Source organism: Stegastes partitus, unplaced genomic scaffold (assembly GCF_000690725.1).
Source record: "Stegastes partitus isolate 25-593 unplaced genomic scaffold, Stegastes_partitus-1.0.2 Scaffold537, whole genome shotgun sequence".
Lineage (NCBI taxonomy): Eukaryota > Metazoa > Chordata > Actinopteri > Pomacentridae > Stegastes > Stegastes partitus.
This window is the reverse complement of record NW_007578268.1, coordinates 321656-335373: the sequence shown is the minus strand read 5'-3', so window position 1 is coordinate 335373 and position 13718 is coordinate 321656. Positions and strand designations below refer to the sequence as shown.

The window sequence follows — 13718 nt, the reverse complement described above, 5'->3', positions numbered from 1 at the left end:
CACACACACACACACACACACACACACACACAGCATCAGTGATGAACACTTAATCTGCAGATTCAGATCAAACTCAGAACTACTTCCAGTTTAATGTTGTGTTTGAGTTAAACTCTCAGGAACACTCTGACGTCTCCGTTCAGACCCGATGGCAGCAGCTTGATGTTTAAATGTTCGTCAGCTTCACAGCTCGTTTTCATTTTACCTTTAAGAAAATTCGAACGTGAACAACTTGCTTTTTTATTTTTTTTTTCACGAGTAATTAACTTGAAAACTTGTGAGCTGTTTGTTGCAGTTTGTTGATTAAAATGAAGCGTTCTGGTTGTTTGGTGGTAAACAGAAGTTTTACTTAAACTAAACTAAATGTCACAGAACAGTGAAGCAGCTTTAACGTATGTCACCTGAAAACACTTCTCTTCATATTTATAGCCATTAAATACACATTAAGCACATTTTCCTGTTAAAAGTTCTGATTGGAACCAAACAGGCTTGTGTTGAAGGCACCACTGACTGATGAATGTGAATTAAAAACACCTTTGACGAGCTGGAGAGCTTTGTGGTGTGTGTTCCTGCTGGTGAATGTAACAGACGATGAAGCTGTGGAGCAGCTTTCACTGTGTTCTGATCATCTGAACTCACTTCACACTAAAAACAGACAAACCGGGTCAGAACACACACAGGCTTTGTGCTGGTTCAGCTCCAGTGTTGTGACTTTACTGCAGTGGGAGCATTTCAAGCTTCAACACACACACACACACACACACACACACACACACACACACACACTCAGGGAGGACCTCAACTTCTGCTCCACTTTGTGTGAATAGATGGAAATCAGTCACAAGTATCTCACAGCTCCATTGTGTGGCGCCGAGGCTTTGTTCCAGCATCTGTTGCCCAAACATTCTCCTCAGTGTCACTCATCCAGACTGGTGTGTGGAGACGACACAACCAGCCACACAGGGAGGAGGAGGAGGAGGAGGAGGAGGGCCTTCATCTTTGTTCCTTTTGTGTGTCGGAGCGCCGCAGATGATCGTAAAGAAGCTGGAGACGGAGCTCTGAGGTGGAGCTCGTGGGAATCAGACTTTAGCTGCTCCGCTACGACCTTCTGGAGCTCACGTTCTCACAAAGACGCTCCACAGAAAGGCTCCAGCAGCCGGGTTCCTGGTGATCCTGCTGCTCCTCTTATGAGGCGGCACAACGTGGAGGATAAAGAAGAGCTGAAGAACGAGATGATGAAGCAGCATCTACTGCACACGCACGCTGAAGCAGTTTGTTTGCATGAAAGACATGAACAATAATCTTAAGCTGCTGCTCAGCATCCTTCAGGTTTGTTTGAGTTAAAAACACGTTGAAACCTAAAACATCTGGGATTTAATCCACAGACATTAGCTCGGCTTCACTTTTGTTCTTAAAACACCAAAAAACACACAAGTCCAGTTAACTTTCTAACATCTCTTAAAACCTGATTTCATCCTAAATGCAGTTTTTTTTCAAGAACCAAAAGTCTCGTGAAGCTCGACTGCAGCATCTAGAATGAAATATTTTAGGTTTAAATGCTGCAGTAGAAGTTAGCTGGACGTTGTTCTACCATCATTTAGGATTAAATCAGGCATGTTTCAGCACTGTGGGCTGAATCTGGGGTGTTTGGGATTTTCAGATATTTTCCTGTGAATTGGGTCGATTATGTCTCACGTCACTTCATTCAAGCAGCCTGTAAACCTCATAGAACAAAGGACAACGTTAACTTTTGATATTTGAAGAACCAAAACAGAAGACTGGCTGCGTTCTGCTGGACCATGTTGGACCATCATGACCTGCTGCATCACGGAGAACCTGCAGGAACCCGTAGCTTAAAGCTGCTCAACAACAAAATGACACAAAGCGAGTCCAGTCTGAGCTGTTTTCAAAGACCTTTATTTGGAAATAAAGATGGACATATATTAAGATAAAGAGCTAAGATATGAACATAACCTGGAATGTAAACAATAGATGCACTTAAATTATGTGAAACAAGAAAAACACACCAAACAACACAATATAGGTTCTGCTTTAAAAAACCCCAAAATAAATAAGACTTTAAGTTAACAACAGTTACAAAAAAAATGTCGACGAGATCTTCAGGACCAAAAATAAAGAAACAGTCAAAGTTTCGCCTGATTTCAGTCGAGTGATTTCAGTGTTAGCTAGCTAGCTAGCGTGCAACAGAGTCGGAGGCGACTCCGACGGAAACATCAAACAGCTTCGACCTGATCGCACGTGAAACAAAACGCAGACTTTACGACAGAGTTCGTTCTTCTTGTTGGTTGAGTAGCTCCAGAGCTGCTGAGGTCAGTGGGGTGAGGAGGCCGAGGCGTCCCGGAGAGGAGAGTCCTGATTCCTGCAGGCCTTTAGCCAGTAAGGCAACATGAATACAGAATGCCAAAGTTTCTACCTCCTCCTGTCCTCTCCTCTCCAGCGGGCCGCCGTAAAGCTACCGAGCGGCCGGATGCATAATAAAGCCTCACAATTTCTCCGGCATCACAGAAAAATGCATAAAACAGTCACGAAGCAAACTGACAGAACCAGCGAAAGGCAATAAATAAATCTAAAACTAACGCGTTAATCTATAATCACAAGGATCGGCATGTTAGCAGTCGTGGCTACGCTAACGGTAACTAGCAGGTTAGCAAGAACTTTGGTAGCTAGAGTCAGTGGGTTCTCTACACTGGTGCAGTAAAAACAAATACAATCAAGTGGCCACAGCCAATCAATCAATCAATCAATCAATCAATCAATCAATCAATCAATCAATCAATCAATCAATCAATCAATCAGAGACAGTTATTCAACCCTGAATGTGAGAAGTGCTGACGGCTGCAGAACGTAACCTGCTGGAGCTTCTACGTTAGGTTCTTGTTAAGTTCTTGAACTGGACTTCTGTCGGGTTCTGGAGGTGAAACGTCTTCCAGAACCCGACAGAGAAGTCCGGTTGGATCAACAGGATCTGGATGATAAATAAAGCAGCACAAACAGTTCAAATCCTTCCTCTTCTCCAGGGTGCAGACAGTTCTCACACAGAACTCCAGAACCGGCATCAGAACCAACGCCGGGCTGCACATGTTCTCTATAAACGGGTATACAACAGTATACAGCAGTAACATCACAGAACAAACTTAGAAACACAACAGAACCAAAAGTCGGCTAAAACTGGACGAACACTGAGCAGCGCTACAGCTGCTTGGATGAGAAATGCAATATGCACAAAGATATTTACTGGGCTGGACTCAGGAGGGAGCAGAACAGCTGGAGTTCTACCCCTCTGGACCGGGCAGCACCGGGTCCAGAGTTACAGCAGTCTGTTCCTGAGCGAGTCCAGTCTGCAGTAGAACCTCCTACTCGTCTGACACCGACAGGCGGCTGAAGATGGGCAGCCGGCGGCCCTCGAAGCTCGGCGACTCGGTGCCGCTGGAGGCCGAGCTGAGCGAGCAGGAGGACGTGTAGCCCTCCTCGGACAGCGAGTCGGCCGAGGAGCAGCGCTGGAGGCCCGGCCGGCCGCTCGGCAGCTGGGGCGGCAGGTACTGGAGGTTCTGCTGTTTGGAGCTCGGACACCTGCTGCTGAGCGAGTCGGTCGCAGCGTAGAACCGAAGAGAATCGCTGCTGTCGCCCGCCAGGTCGCTGATACCGGAGAAGGGGTAGGAGCAGTGCTTCAGGGCCCCCGGTTCTGGAAACAGAGGAGAGAGGAGCTCCGGACTCCCCGAGGAGGACGGTGGAGGCGAGACGGAGGAGGCCCGGGCGAAGAGCAGGGACGAAGGCTCGTCCAGCGGCTGGAAAGTCTGAGGAGACGAAGAGAAGCCGGCAAAGCTGAAGCTGTGGCGGAGCAGAGGAGGCCTCAGCTTCGGCCTCTGAGGCCCGGCGGCGGCGGCGGCGGCGGCGGCGGCGGCGTTGAGCTCGTCGGCGTTGTGGATGAAGTGGCAGCGGGCGCCGTACGGGCAGAAGCCGATGGTGTGGAAGGTGCGGCAGCGCTCCGTCTTGTACTTGGGGTGTCGGCTGAGGCCTCGCAGCTCGTCCAGGCCGTGAGCGAACTGACACTTGGCGCCGTACTTACAGGCGCCGCTCTCCTCGAAGGTCCGGCACAGCTCGGTCTTGTAGCGGGTGGAGATGTGTGGCGGCGGCGGCGGTGGTGGTCTGGCGGCGGCGGACAGAGAGGAGCTGCTGATGCTGAGGCCCGGTGGAGGCAGCAGCAGCGGCGGCGGGGACACGTCGGCCATCTTGTCCTCCCGGACGCCTTCGATCATGCTGACCGAGCGGTCGACCCTGAAGGGGATGTGGCTCAGCGACGAGCTCAGCTGGCCCTCGCGGCTCCACGGCGGGCTGGCGGCCATGTTGAGCCCCCAGCAGCCCGGCTCGGCGCTGTTGAACTTGGAGTTGGGCAGCGTGACGGGGCAGAGCGAGTGGCGGCGCTGGAAGCCCAGAACTCGCTGCCGCTGAGAGCTGCTGGATGAAGCATCAGTCGCCTCCAAACCGCGGAAACTCTGAGAACAAAAGCAGAGAAGAAGAAGAGACGTGAGCTTTGGAGGCAGAACCAGCAGCTGGAGGTCCAGAGCTGCTCTTCATGGTTCAGTACGTTCAGGTTCTGAGAAACGATCCAAACACCTGCTGCTCTGAAACAGCGAGAAGCAGCTTCAAGCTGACGGCTGAAGGAAACGTTCAGAGCTGCTGTGAACTTTTCTCACTAAAGCTTTAAACTGAACGTTGGAGCTGAATCTGAAATACGAAGGAAACCGTTTTTCTGGAGCTCCAACATTCGGTTTGTAACTTTAACACAAAGTGTTCCTCAGCGTTCGATGTGTTTAAAGACTTTCTAAACATCAGAGCTGCAACAACAAGAGCTTCAAACCCACAGACGAGTCAGACGTCTAAAGAAAAGCTTTTCCTCTTTTAGGAAAACACACGTGAACAAAACTCAGCAACAAAAACTACAAACTGAACGTTTTGGCTTCGTTTCAGCTCAGACAGAACAGCTCCGGTCCCGACGGGAGGTTTTTAGCTTCTTGTGACTTTGTTTTACTCGCTCAGCTCATCTTTTAGATTGAAGGAAATCCTGTTAAAACAAACTTTCTCTAAACTTGGACTCAGACACAAAACGTAAAAGAGTTTGTGTTGAAAATAAAAATGAATGAATTAGAAACACAAAGAAAAGCAGCTTGGGTTGAAATGAGTTTGTTTTCTGGTAGAACTTCTGAGACCAGTTTGGTTCTGCTTTTGAGAATCTTAAAACAAACTTTCTTTAAATTGATCTTTGTTGTAGAAAACTTGAGACAAGAATCAGCTGCAAACATCTGAGCTGCAAAAGATCTGAAATCATTGAATGAACTAGAAACTGGAGCTTCTAGTGAGACGAGGCGTCCGGCTGCATTAAAACAAACTGATCCTGCACTTTAGTGACTCCTTGAACAAACTTTTCTTCCTGTGAAGGCTGATTGAAATGATTCATGATCCCTGAATGAGCTACAAACAGTCAAAGTGCAGCGTTTAGACCTTCAGACGTTCTCTGCTTGTTCTCACCTTGCAGAACTCCTCGTCCAGCTCCAGGAAAGGCGTTAGAAAGTCGGAGGGCATGGTTCTGTCTGGAGCTCTGGTCCCACAGCGTCTGGAGGTCGCAGCAGAGCTTCTTCTAGCTCCAGCAGAGTGTCTGTGGGGAGGGACGGGGAGTCGGGAGGAAAGTTCCTCGACCATCTGCTGGAATCTGTTTAAATAGTTGGAACCCCCCCAGAGCGGCCGCCTCGGGGGCCGGACCAGCGCTAACGTGTGCTAATGTGGGGGGATGGTCCTCATTGTGATGCTGCGCTGGGGGGCAGGGTGGGCTCAATGGACCACTTCTAGTCCAGCCATTCATCCAGTAACCCTTAAAGGAGCATTCCTCCTCCTCCTCCTCCTCCTCCTCCTCCTCCTCCTCCTCCTCCTCCTCCTCCTCCTCCTCCTCCTCCTCCTCCTCCTCCTCCTCCTCCTCCTCCTCCTCCTCCTCCTCCTCCTCAACACGTTCATCAGAGCTGATCAAAGCTGTAGAAAACCTACTAAAGTAAGCTGAAGGCTGAAAATGAGGAAATGAACCTGCAGCAGGAGAATAAATCTGTTGCTGTTTGTGGCTTTTAACCAATAATTAGACATTAAGGAGGAGAAAACTGACCACACACAGGACAAGATGCCGTTTCAGTCGCATCTCCTCATCGTCTCTGTTTACAGTGACGTGTGGTCGTCTGGACTCTTGAACAGGATTTATTTATTACGGTTTTACAAGCTGCAGCCGTTCAGCTACTGGTTATCTCTCAAAGTAGACCGTGTGTTTTTGGATAAGCCTTTAAAACCACCAGCACTTGGACAGAAGGGAGAGTTTAAGATGGAATCGACCTTTAAGATGACAAACATTGATTCTCAGTGGAATAAACCTTCAAACCACAACTTGTTTATCAGCCGGTTCTGTTTTGGGTTGACAGACACACTTGGACAGAAACGAGTGTTACAGAGTCTGCTGCTACTTCAGCGAGTCGCTTTAGGCTCAGTGTGACGGTCCAACAGGTCATGGACAGACGTGCTGGTTCTGGTCGGTCTAGCTGCACCACTCTGAGCTGCTCTTTGTGTTGGTCGGTGGTATCGACAGGAAGCTCCACCTGTCCAGGTGTAAACCGAGCGTGGACGCGACCTCCAGATCCAGTTTGTTTCTAGGTTGAAGGTTTTAGGTTCATTCCACCTTAAATACTACTTCCTGTCCAAGTGCTTCTGGTTTTAAAGGTTCATTCCATCCAAAACATGTTCTGGTTTATTCCAACTGAATTCTTACTTTCTGTCCCAGTATTTGTAGTTTTAACACTTCATTCCACCAACATGCTGCCTTGTGTCCAAACACTGGTAGTTTAAGGGGCCGGTACCACCGTCGGGTTCTGTAGGAGCTGATGTTCTGAGCTGCTCTGATGCAGCCTGCTGTCGTTATTATCTGCTGCATTGTGTCGGTTGGTTTTATATTCATGGCCTCACGTTTGTGAGATAAGACTCTGACACGTGGGTCGTTTCAAAGCTTCCCGCCGTGTTCTGGTCAGCTGGCCCGGTGGGCCTCGCTGCCTCGCTGCAGCACAGGGACGTGCTTCTACTGGACCAGATGAATGATAGCGGTACTGATCCGTCTTCACAGCAGCTCAAACACGCCGTGTGCAGAGAAAAGGCTCCGGCACTGGTCCGACTCCTGCACGAACAGAAGCAGAAGCAGGATGATGAAATGCACAACGAACAGAGTGGAAGACGTTTTTTAAAGCACCAAGCCACACTTTTGTTGGTTCTGTACGTGCCGCGCACCCGAACCCCAAGTTCATCTGTCCATGAAGATCAGAAATGAAACACAACATGTGCGAGACGTGAGGTTCTGTTCACACACAACTCCGTGATCGGAGTTCTGGAGAACTTCGAGGTGGGTCAGAAAGGTTCCAGGACTGGTGTCACTAAAGATGTATCTCAAACCCAAACCAGGAGTTTCTCCTTCAGACCATCAACCAGCTCGTCTACAGAGGTCCTGCAGCGTTTGATTCGTCCAGAAGAGGCAGAGTTGTGTCAGGACCAGTGGAGGCTGCGTCACCATGACAACCTGCTCACAGCGCCCTGAGCATCCCACAGCTCCTACTGAGAAGAACATCTCCTCCCTACTCACCCCACCTGGCTCTGTGGGGTTGGTTCCTCCTCCCCAAGCTCAAGGGCTCATCAAGGGGAACTGTTTAGAAGACGTGGACGACATCAAGATGGCTGTGAGGACGGAGCTGAGAGGATCCTGGAGAATCCTTCCAGGAGAGCATGGCGGCGTGAAGAGAAGGCTGGAGGAGGGTGGTGGACTCCAGGAGGGTTACTGGGAAGGAGAACACTGGTAGTTTGGATTTGAAATCTTTTGTGACACCAGTCCTGGAACTTCTCTGACCTCGTTAGAACTTCTTATTGTGGACTTTGTTGATCTGATTATTCTTGACGTGTAGAACTTCTGACTCTGAGCTCCATCGATGGGATCACTGGTGGACACGAAGGTTTGCTTTGTTGGCGACGGCTTCACTCGAAAACCTCCAAAATATGAAAGTTTCATCAGACCCACGGGTTCACATCTATCTTCACACATCCAGAGCTGAAGGCCACGTTCTGTCCTAGAAGTTTCCAGGATGTCTGGAGAACTGAGACCTTCCTCCTGTCAGTGGGATTATTCTCCAGAGTTCTGGAGATGTCAGAACCCGGTACCGTGCTTGGTTTCTGACGATGTGCTCGTTCCTGACGTGCATTAAAGGAGTTCTGGAGAATTTAGGCCTTTTACCATCTTTGAGCTCAGTACAGGATTCCTGGAGAATTCAGAGCTGCTGATTGTGTTGTTGTTGTTGTTGTTTGTTGTTGTTGTTTTGGACTGTGTGTTTATGTTTTTAATTCTGAAGTTCGGTTTTCATGAACTCTTGTTAAATACTGATTCCTGTTCGGTTTGTTTTGAGTTGTCAGTCGTTGCTTCCTGAACATAACTTTAGTTCTCAGGCTTGATCTGTATTTTAAACAGACTTGAAGACTTTCATGATCTCGACGGGATCAAAACAATCAGCAGCACGTCCACGGAAAGCTGGAAGCCGAGTGAATGTGTGACATGTGGGTTATTTATGGCACCGAGAGCTGAGCGGCGCTTCATCACGGAGGCTGAGGACTAACTGTAGAGCTACTGTACGTTATCGTGCGGCGAGCGCTGCCTGTAATCCCGTGTGGTTTCCTGCCTGCGGCGGTTTGCTTTGGTAACAGGCTCGCTGCCGGTTCTGTGCTGATCGATCAGCGCTGCTGCGGTCGAGGTTCTGAGTGACGCAGCAACTGAAGCTGCTCTTACAAAACCAGAATAACCGCCTTCACACGGACGCATGGCGGCTGAAAGAAGAACCCGCAGCGAGAACACGGCGAGGAAGATCTGCAGCTCCAAGGCGTGGAACCGGATCCAGTCCAGGAGCTTCTGGTGCATGGACCTGGTCTTCACTGGTCTGAACTGTTTTAGAAAGTATATCTTTGATCAGTGATTTGTTAATAAACTTCTCTGTTGTTTCATTAGAATAGAATAAAATAAAATAAAATAAAATAAAATAAAATAAAATAAAATAAAATAAGACAGAACAGAATAAAACAGAATAAAATAGAATAGAATATCATAGAAGAGCCACTTTATTGCCAAACAGCATAAACACTAGTCGGTGCACATTTTGGCTGGTATTTCGATGCAACAACTCGTCATCTGACTGGTAATAACAAAGATTATTAGAAATAAAAACGATGACATATATGTATAGATAACACATCCGTACACGTTTGTTTCACAGTAAAGCGACGGTTCCAGTGAACCAGACCGATGACTGCCGGCTCTCCACTGTCATAAAAAGACAAACTAGTTCATTTCATTGGACTTTTTAAGCCTGAAGCATTTGGCAGGTTGCAGCCCTCTAACATCATAACAGTTGTTTCTATCCTTCTACTAATGCTTCCAGTATTATAATAGTGATTCCATGTGCGACTGGAGACGCCAGAGAAGGTGACAAACTGTGGACACTGAATAATGGGAGTGTTACTGGTGTTGAACTGGTTCCCACTGTTTGATCAAAGCAGCTGATGTTCAGGTTGAAGCAGAAACAGTTAAAACCTCCAACTGACCACAAACAGCAGAGGAGAGTCTGAACAGGTCTGACCGCCTCGCTGACGGCTTAGCATCAGGGCTAACAGGGCTAGGCTTAGCATCAGGGCTAACAGGGCTAGCAGGGCTAACAGGGCTAGCAGGGCTAGCAGGGCTAACAGGGCTAGGCTTAGCATTAGGGCTAGCAGGGCTAACAGGGCTAGCAGGGCTAGCAGGGCTAACAGGGCTAGGCTTAGCATTAGGGCTAGCAGGGCTAACAGGGCTAACAGGGCTAGCAGGGCTAGCAGGGCTCGGCCAACGTGTGGACGGTGTCAGTTAGCAGTGGTTTGGGTGGAGACGAGGGAGGGGCACAAACACACAACACAACACACAGACACACAAACGCCTTAGCAGCAGAGCTAACGTCACTTTCTGTTCGTCAGGTCACAAACTGAGAAATGAGCTTTCACTCTGACAGAAACAAACCAAGAACAGACTGAGAGCAGCTTTGTTTCTGAGCAGCTCGTCTCATTTAAAGGGTTTTACAGGCAAAGCAGAGAACAGAGGAACCAGGAGTGAACTAGATAAAGAAAAGTTAAGGACAAATGAGTCTGGACGGTTTAGATTTATAATTAAAAGCCGTGAACAAGAAGAACTGAATCAGCTTCCTGTTAAAAACTCAGTAAGCCGGCCGTGCATCCACCTGTACAGGTACGTTCAGGTAAAGGAAGCAGCCGTCCTCAGTGTGGCTCAGACACAAACTGACCACAAAGAACCACAGAATATTCACACCTGCCTTCATAAAGTAACACAGGATCCGTCTGTAGGGACGGAACGAGCACAAGAGGAAGCACAAGAGCCTGAATTCAGTGTTTAGCTGGAGCTCAGGTCAGCCGTGGGTTTTCTCCTCTCAGCGTTCTGACAGCAGCTCGTTGAATCTCTGGTGTTCGTACGAGGATGCACACGAGCACAAAGCTGCAACAATACCACGACAACAGACAAAACAGCCAGAACCAGACGACGGACGACCGCTGAAGGAAGCGAAACAGCTTCGGTTCAGTCGGATGTCTAACAGGCAGCAGGAGGGAGGTCTGGTCGGCAGCTTCCTGGAGGAGCTTCAGGTGTGTGATTGTGCTACGCTGGTTCACTGTGCAGGTGCTAAAAGCATGAAGGAGGCTTTCTGGATCCAGTTTGACTTTCAGGTGCTCGGATGAGGACTTGGTTAAAACGTGAAGCAAACGGCAGAAGTTCTACCAACAGACTAGATTCATTCTGCAGCTTTACATGCACACACACTGAAACCCCCACAACACACACACACACACACACACACACACACTCTGTCTGAGCCCGTCTTGGCCTCTTTGTACCGGCGGCCTGAACACAGCTCCATTGTCCTGCAGCTCCTCCATATGTTGCCTCTGAGCAGCTCCATGGATGAAGCCAGCTCAGGCCCAACTGTCCTCTGAGGCTTAATGAAGGCCGGCGGCTCATCCTGGAGCTCACGTGGACACGCTGCACGCACACCTGACCGGCTTCAGACGGAAACCTTCTGCAGGTCAGTGTTTGTGTTGGTTGGTTCAGTTAGAGACGGGAACCCGGAACTGGTTTACCGGATCAACTGAGACCCTGGAGGGAAACAGGATCCTGGTCATCCTGAGTCCATGTCAGGGAGGGAAACAGGATCCTGGTCATCCTCAGACAGAGACGCAAAACTACCACGAAACACACAAAGTTCCCTGAAAGACACAAAGATGATGCAAATTTACTGAATAAAACACAAAAAACAGCAGAAAGAGGTATAAAACTAGCCTTAAAGACAAAGAGACACAAAGCTACGACAAAAACACACAAAGACGCCACACACCAGCCATGGTACCGGCCCGAGGTTCTAATAAACTCAGAGGAAACCCAACAGCTGGAACCCTGAACCAGGACTCAGTTTGATCAGATGTGAATCTGTGGATTAAAGGGAACAAGTTTGGTGATTTCAGAACAGGTTCTTTGGACCAGGGTCACCAGAACCCCAGGTTCGGCGCAGCAGCGTATGAACGCGTCTCAGTTTTAGTTTGACTTCACGTTCTCCTCTTTGCTGCTTTAACGCTGCAAACTTCTCCACGGTGGGATTCAAGTGAGAAGATGAACCGGGTTTGAACTTAATGAGACACCAGCTGGTTAGAACCCTACGGGTGTGTTTAGAACCTGTGGTTTCATGGTGTCAGCATGCTCTCCTCCATCCTCCAGGAGTTTCTGCGTCTGGACGCTGACCTGCTGAGAGTCCGTCCTCTGGTCGTTGCTCCTCATGAAGCCTTCGGCTGTTTACGTCCCAAATAACCCCTCCGAGCCTTCAGCGCTGCTCCCTGCTGCTCTTTGTCATGGAAGTCGCCTCTTTCAGCTCATTTCCATCTCAGGAGGCTCTGACGGCGTCAGCTGGAACCTGCTGGGCCCGTTTGTCCTGCTGGAGCTTCTGGACCTGCATTCACTGGGTTTGTTTGATCTGAACTTTATTTTCTGTCAGTGTGACAGAATGAGGAACATTAAAACCACTTCAGAGGAAAGTGAAGCTGAAGGTTTCCTCCAAACACACCTTCTGGTGATCATCACCTTTAACAACCAGCAACACGACAAACAGGACTCACATCAACTCCGTGTTGTGTTGATCTGATGTTCTCTGAACGTTAAAGTTGTTCTGATCAGTAGCTGTGCAGCGCATGAACAGAAAGACCTCCTCCATCCACACGGCTCCTTCATGTGATTCCCATTAGGTTTAAATAAAGACTCTGTCATCAGAAAACCAGCTGCGGTTTCCAACCTTTATGGTAACTTTCCCACATCACCAGTAGAGAAGCTTTGACAGCACCGTGCTGCGTTCAAGAACCAAAGACAACAACCTCCGTCTGTCTGAGCTGAACGCTGCTGCAGGTCAAACAGGTCAACAAATAAAGTCACATGCAGCCACAGCACAAGACTTTGTTGATTTTGTTTCTTCAAAAGTTCACAGTTTCTAAAAAAACACATCTTCTCTCATATTGACTTGTTTAGATGTTTTCTGTGGTGCATTAAGGTGTTTGGACTCGCAGCAGGAGAGGTGAGAACATGCTGTTTGGTCACACTCTAACCCGGGCTACAGACATGAGGAGGAATGGACCAGAACCAAAGCTGGATTAACTGACTGAAGGTTCTGGTTTAAATGCTGCAGGAGCCTGATTGGCCGATGAATCTCAGGTGTGCAGGTGAGAGCACCTTCCTGAATGAGCTCCAGAAGCTCTGCAGCTCCAGACGTTGCCTCCTGGTGAAGAAGCTCCTGAACTGCGGTGGTTCTGTGTGTTTGTCAGTCGATGGATTCTGTTTGAGTTTCCGTTGATTCGCTGCTGCTGTTTGTTCCGCTTTGTTCTCTCTGCAGGCAGAAAACAAAGTCGTCACCAGAACCGTGGAGCAGCAGCAGCTCTATCTGCTGCTGATTTATGGCTCCGTCTCTGAGGTGCAGGAAACATTTCCAGCCCTGATAGCAGCCAAACGGTTTTAAACGGCTGATTAAAGTGAAAACTTATAGAGATTAATGGCGACTGCGGTTGAGGAACGAACGCGTCGCTGCAGGAATGAATGGCGACCCGGCGAAGGATAAATCACCACCAGGTCCAACGAAGCGCTCTGTTAGGACAAAGTGCTGCAGGACCATATTTCAGTCAGCCGTCCTCCACCCAGCCTCAGACCTGGAGGAGGCTTCAGCTGCTGCGTTCATACGGCCGACGTTCAAAGTCAGAGCTGCAGGTTTTACTGGTGGAAACAAAAAACATGAAGACAAAATAAATCATGTCGAATCCCAACCAGCACATGAAAGTGAAAAACAGTCATTTAAGGGGAAAAATAAAAACTAGAACAAACACAACAACCGGCTGTGCACACATTTAGATAATCATTCATTCAGAACCAACCAATCACCACAAGACTCAGGGTAAATACTGACTGATGGTAAGGTTCAACTGGAGGCCTCCACCGAGGCTACAGTGAGGCTACAGCGAGGCTACACTGAGGCTACAGCGAGGCTACAGCGAGGCTACAGCGAGGCTACACTGAGGCTACA

General features: G+C 48.7%; 1 protein-coding gene across 1 annotated transcript; it reads right to left on the bottom strand.

Annotated features, from left to right (window-relative positions):
* Positions 1-1896: 1896 nt before the first annotated feature.
* LOC103361824 (zinc finger protein 36, C3H1 type-like 1) lies at positions 1897-5601 on the bottom strand. Its single transcript, XM_008288018.1, has 2 exons — positions 5548-5601; positions 1897-4514 (listed from the first exon to the last, which is right to left on the bottom strand). Exons 1-2 carry the CDS (start codon positions 5599-5601, stop codon positions 3375-3377), a joined length of 1194 nt encoding a protein of 397 aa, XP_008286240.1. The 3' UTR covers positions 1897-3374.
* Between the last annotated feature and the right edge of the window lie 8117 nt (positions 5602-13718).

Coding starts and splice junctions, on each gene's coding strand:
- LOC103361824 (XM_008288018.1), bottom strand. CDS start 5,601: ATGCCCTCCGACTTTCTAACGCCTTTCCTGGAGCTGGACGAGGAGTTC. Junction 4,515..5,547: donor TGGACGAGGAGTTCTGCAAG/GTGAGAACAAGC, acceptor TTTTGTTCTCAG/AGTTTCCGCGGTTTGGAGGC.